The following is a 2,500-nucleotide window of genomic DNA, read 5'->3' on the forward strand; positions in this document are numbered from 1 at the left end:
AAGACTATGGTTACACTCTAACTATAGTTGGAATTTACAGTGATATTTGAATACAGAGCAAAATACATTGGGAAGGAGTTTAGTTACAGGAAATGTGGATACTATTACGGCGCTTACAAGTACGATCAAATGCGATTGCAGCGACTACAAGAACGGTGGAATTACAGGCGGCGATCGTTCTCTTTAGTCTTGCAATTCAGCATGGGTGCAAAATGGAGCATGAAAAAAAAACAGTAATAAACAAAAAATATGGAAGGGGGATACATCCCTCCTACATAAGTGTTAAACAAATGGTACACGAGAATAGAAAATATAAATGAATAAAAATATCAAAAATCAACTGTAAAACAGTTATCAAAACATGAACTCATATCCCCAAAAAATTAATAACAAAGGAAAAAATCAATTTTATTTTAAATGCAGCTGACCTAGGCTCAAAAAGGTTTTCAAGACTTCGCTGCTGACGACACTATGCAAAGACACTCAGGGCGAGGCTGGAGTGCGGGAGGGGGCGGAGAGTGCAACGGAGATTATCACCTTGATATTACCTGCTGTATTTATGTTACTCTGAAGACCACACGACACAAGTATTTCAAGACTGATGGAATAACTATCTTTCACCAACTCCCAAATACGGAACATTCATCAGACAAATGAAATAAGAAAATGCGACCATATCTCTGTTTATCCAATGTCAGACTTACACTTAATTAATGGCCTCTAAATATATAATATGTAATAATTGTTACAATTTTCTTGAGGTGTTACACAATCACAAATGTAATCTAGGGGTTTACCGATATCTGTTAGCTGCGTTTTACCACTCCTAACATAATATAAAAACATTCTTTCTTATTTTTTCTCATCCGTATAGACCCGGTCTAATGTGTAGGCAGGACGCTACTTAACAACGGCACGCTCTTGACGCCGTGCTTAATGGCCGTGGCTCAACGCGTGGATGAGTTTAAAGTGGATTTCTTATTCTCGACGTTGACAGTGTCCAGCTGAAGGTCACGATCCAGTGTCATCTCACAGACACGTATATGTGAGATTGTTACTTTATGAACATTGAAAATAATAATAATGATGTAGCGAGATTAAAAACAGTACGAAATTATTTACTTTATGAACATTGAAAATAATAATAATGATGTAGCGAGATTAAAAACAGTACGAAATTATTACTATTTTGAATTCTTTATTACCCAGTCGTAATAGGGCAAACAGTGCATTCTATTGAAGATTACAAGTCACAGAGACTACTTACTATCAATAATAACTACTGCTAATATAAATGATAAAACTGTTGATGATAATAACAATAATAGTGATAAAAATAATAATAATAATAATAATAATAATAATAATAATAATAATAATAATAAAAGTAATAATAATAATGATAATTATTATATTGATAATAGTAATGATAATGATGATAATGATAGTACAGTAAAAGTCGCAATAGTAGTAATAGTTGTAATGACAATGACTATAATACGAAAATAATATAATAATGATAATATAGTAATAATAATAATGATAATAATAATAATAATGATAATAATAATAATAATAATAATCATAATAATATTATAATAATAATGATAACTATTATCATTATTATCATTATTACTACATTGTTACTATTATTTTTTTTTCTTTATTATCGTTGTTATTAATATTATTGTTTAATATTATTTTATTACATTATTATTATTATCATTATAATTATTGTTATCATAATTGTTATTACTGACATTATCATTATCATTATCGTTATTATTATCACTGTTATTTTAAGGATTATGATGATGATGATGATAATGATAATTATAATGTAATAATAAAAATGAGGATAATTATATTAACAATAATGATAATAATAGCAATGATGATGATAATGATAATAGTAATGATAATAATAATGATAGCAATAACAATAAAATAATAACAATGATTATAATTATAATAATGATAATGATAATGATATTAATAGTGATAATAATAATAATTGTTATCATTATTATCATTATCATTATGAACATTAATATTATAGGTATTATCATTATCATTATTATTAACAATAATACTATGATTAACATTGTTATATGTATCATTATCAATAAGGATATTATCATCAAGGACATTATTAGCATTATTATCATTACGGATAATAACACCAATGTCAAGGGGCTGAATAGGCGGTGTAGAATGACTTTCACATACACACGGAGTACAGTATCATTACACACACTGCATAAATCCGCTTTGCAATATCCTCTGATCCTTAGAAACCGACAAAGTAAAGGGCTGGATGAAAGCGAAGGCGAAGTTTCGTAAAATTAATATTCGCTCGGGCGTTACACGATCAAAGTAGGAAGTTCCGCTTGATATCATTAGATGTGGCATTTCCTGTCCAGCCTCCCCTGGTGCTTGGCTGTAAGATCTAGTTACGTACTACAGTGAAGCCATGCTAGAAGAGACCTGAAACCTAGTC

At 29.5% G+C, this 2,500-nt stretch overlaps 1 protein-coding gene across 1 annotated transcript in view; it reads left to right on the forward strand.

Annotated features, from left to right (window-relative positions):
* The window catches only part of LOC119578484, a 27,530-nt gene that overhangs the window by 1,475 nt on the left and 23,555 nt on the right, over window positions 1-2,500 (forward strand). Inside the window, exon 2 of the mRNA XM_037926060.1 lies at window positions 41-205. Coding sequence (XP_037781988.1) covers window positions 41-205 — 165 coding nt within the window. The remainder of the gene's footprint in view (window positions 1-40; window positions 206-2,500) is intronic.

Source organism: Penaeus monodon, chromosome 11, assembly GCF_015228065.2.
Source record: "Penaeus monodon isolate SGIC_2016 chromosome 11, NSTDA_Pmon_1, whole genome shotgun sequence".
NCBI classification, from domain to species: Eukaryota; Metazoa; Arthropoda; class Malacostraca; order Decapoda; family Penaeidae; genus Penaeus; species Penaeus monodon.